General features: G+C 37.6%; 1 protein-coding gene across 1 annotated transcript; it reads left to right on the top strand.

Annotated features, from left to right (window-relative positions):
• The first annotated feature begins 695 nt into the window (after positions 1-695).
• On the top strand, positions 696-2,644 carry LOC103852255 (peptidyl-prolyl cis-trans isomerase). Its single transcript, XM_009129171.1, has 4 exons — positions 696-888; positions 2,130-2,269; positions 2,317-2,512; positions 2,577-2,644. Exons 1-4 carry the CDS (start codon positions 696-698, stop codon positions 2,642-2,644), a joined length of 597 nt encoding a protein of 198 aa, XP_009127419.1.
• Positions 2,645-3,517: the final 873 nt, after the last annotated feature.

The following is a 3,517-nucleotide window of genomic DNA, read 5'->3' as shown; positions in this document are numbered from 1 at the left end:
TCATTTCTCAGTGCGTGGCCCAAAAAAAAACACTCATGAGAAACACAATGATTTTAGATCTTTATGCTAAGTTCCATGACATGTACAGTTTATGATAAGCATTTCGTACATTTTTGTCATTTTAAAACTTGATCTTCATTGAGAGGGAAAAAAAAAAAACTTGATCTTCAATGAACAACAAAGTAGTCCGTAAAATAAGGTTTAACAACACATTAACCAAAAAGGAAAACAATAAACATCTTTTTATTGAGCAACTTAACCAAAAAGGAAAAATAAGGTACTAAAAAAAATAAACATCTTAAAATCACAAAATAATATATCAAGCATTTGGGTTATGTGACTGTTGTGCGTTGTCATAAAGTTCGGGCTATAATCCCAACTTAGAAGTCAGTCCACTTCTATGTTTGATCGTCAAAACACAAAATCAAACAAATTTGGTAAAATTCGAATATGCTACTGCACAATATTAACTCATTTGGCTAGTGGTCGCCGACGAAGAGTAGAATGCCTTTAAGAAACTACAAAGCGTTATGGTACGAGTTTATTTTTAACTATTTTTGTCGGCCCAAAAAGGCCCAAATTACATAACATTAAGCCGTTAACTATAAATACCGACGAGTGGAAAATAAAAAAATGTGGTTCCATACGCCTCGCGTCGTATCGTAGCAGAACCCTAAACCTGTGATCAATCTCCGATGGCGAATAACCCAAGAGTTTTCCTCGATATTGCCGTTAGCTCTATAGCGGTTGGTCAGATCGTGATAGAACACTTCGCCTACACGAACCCTTTGACGGTGGAGAACTTCCGAGCTCTTTGTACCGGCGAGAAAGGCATAGGGGAGTCTGATATACCACTCCACTATAAAGGATCTGTTGAGGATTCTATCGGTTTCCTGCAAGCTTCAATGTACCTCAAATCGCAATCTAATCGCAAACAATCAATTTCAGTGTGGAATCGAATCAAGTGAGAGAGTAAACGACACAAGCAGAGGCGTCCCTGTAATACGTGAGACCATAGGCAAGAAAAAAAAAAGGGGGCCTACACATTATTGTAGAACATAAAAATGCTTAGGAGATTTAAAAAAAAAAAAGCTTAAGAATTGTGACCAGAGAACGGATAGGAATAATGCATTCCCTAACGTTCCTTAAAAAAAAATCACCATTTACAAAGAATAATAGTTCTTCTCATTTCTCATTCCCTTTCATTCCTCTTTTTGTAGAGGATTAAAGAATAAGATTATTTCTTGTTAAATTTGATAAGGAACAACAATTCTTTTTCATTCCTGCTATTTTATTTCCGTATATTTTTTTTATTCGTTCCTCTTGTTTACCGAATGGTCACCAGTCAGACCCTAAGAGTAATGGAAAAAGAAAAAGAGGGCCAGAGTCAATGAAAAAAATTAAAAGAATAAATTTTGTTTTTAATATTAATTGTAGGTCCCATTTTAATTTTGTGTTGTTGTTATCTTTTTTGGTTCTTCATTTGCACATTTCCCTTATATGTAAGTATGTAACTGTAAATTGTGATAAAAAAACATTAACTGCTTAGTTTTTTTTAAAATGGGGGCCCAAGGCCTAGGTTTCATGTGTTTTGTCGACACAAGAATTTTGGTAACCCGGTGTTCACCGCACGATGTGGAGAAGCAGAGAGATTTAGGTCTCTCAACCTTTCCAATAGATGAACTGAGAAGACTACAATGACCGGAGGTTATACTTGCATTCTTCCTCTCTTGGTTACAATCAACTCAAGATACAAATGGAATAGAGGAAGAAACTACAAGAGACTGAGCCTAGATACACAGAGAATCTCCTTCTCTTACTAGCTCTCTCACTCTCTGCTTTGAGATCTCAGTCTCGAGCTCTCTCTCTTCGTCTCAAGCTAGGTCACTCTCTCTCTCAGATTCTGTTACAGACCTTACGTCTTGTTAGTTGTTACGTTGAAGAAGATGACGAATGTTGATAAAATATCTTCAGCTCCTCTAGTTAATTACTCTTCTGACATCACTTTCTTATTTCCAAAGAATCCAGCTCACGTGAAAGTCGTATGAGCTTGAGTGAAACCTTCCCTTTGAATGAGAGTCTTCATTTACTTGAGCATTCTCAGTAGATTGGATGACATACATCTACAGGATCCATCATCCACGGCATTGATCCAGATCACGTTTGGTTTGGCGGGTATATGACTCAGGGAAACGGTTTTGGAGGCGAATGGATCTACGGCGATGAGTTCCCGGACGAGGAATGCATGAGGAAGCACGACCGGATCCAGGTATCCTCTCAATGGGCAATCATGTTGAACAACCAAACAGATCTCAGTTCCTCCCCCACACGAAGGAGGCCCCGGATTACGACGAAGAACCGCCGCACTTTGCGTTCGGACAAGTTGTGAGTGGGTTTGATGTGATCAGGCTCGTTGAGCGGATGGTCGGAAATGAATTTGTTCCCTTCTTTGCCAGTGTCAATCGTTGTCTGCGGTCAGATTCTTTTCCCGAGTATGTGTGTGTCGACAATGGTAGGTTAGTCCGGGTTCATTTCAGACTCTATCCGGGTAATCTATGAGAAGTTTGTTGAATCAGTTGCGAGCTGCGCAACTGAAGATGGGGGAGACGGAGATAGCATAGGCAAAGCAAAAGATTGCATATGAAAGTGAAGATGACAGAGCCGAGGCACTGAGGCGCTGGCCATGGCTACGTAGCAGAGTACTCGGTGGCACATATAAATTAAAGTACAAAGCCCTCGTCACGTTAACTAGCTTTTAATATTTGTTGTGTCGTTTCTTCGTTTTTTTTTTCCTTTTGGATCGTAGTTTTGTATGTTTGCGTTCTAGTTTTCAAGTGATACCATTAAATAATGCTAAGCATAGATCGTGGGTCAAAACCGATAACACTCGTATTTCCATCGACGTCGCTTAATTTTTGCGTTAGTTTAGCTACGTGCTGGTCGTTTTCACTACAGTGTATTATTTTTCCATAAGACTTTAACGCATAGTCAAAAGGATGTTATAATAAAATAAAACGCATAGTATGAACAAAATAAAAAAAAAATTCAGAAGTTTAACATGACGAGCTCATGCGTTATATTGTGAACTTTAATAAACGCTATCTACATTCGATTTAGATTTAGGTTTCACTTTCAGGTCATAAAAAAGGAGTTTCCAACTTTCCATATTGTGAACTTTCTTTTTTTTGTGTATAAACATATTGTAATTAATTTTTTTATTATTATTATAACCATGGTGTGATCCCAAAGACTTTCTCGGCCCAAATACTAATCATCACAAGTTATGCATGATCTGCTCGGGATGGCCAAGAGAAATCGAACCCATGACAATACTCACAGTTGTAAGTTTTTTACCAGTAGACAAATACCACTTGGTTTAGCATATTGTAAACTTAATATATAGAAGATGTTCCTATTCAGAAAATAATATATGTATATATATAAAATTTTATTGGCGACTCGAGGATGCACAGAAATATAAAATGTTGGTCGCTTACTATTTTCATAGTAGGTGAAA

This window comes from Brassica rapa, chromosome A02 (genome assembly GCF_000309985.2).
Source record: "Brassica rapa cultivar Chiifu-401-42 chromosome A02, CAAS_Brap_v3.01, whole genome shotgun sequence".
In the NCBI taxonomy this organism is placed as follows: domain Eukaryota; kingdom Viridiplantae; phylum Streptophyta; class Magnoliopsida; order Brassicales; family Brassicaceae; genus Brassica; species Brassica rapa.
Note: the sequence above shows the minus strand (reverse complement) of the source record. Positions and strands in the feature narration are given on the sequence as shown.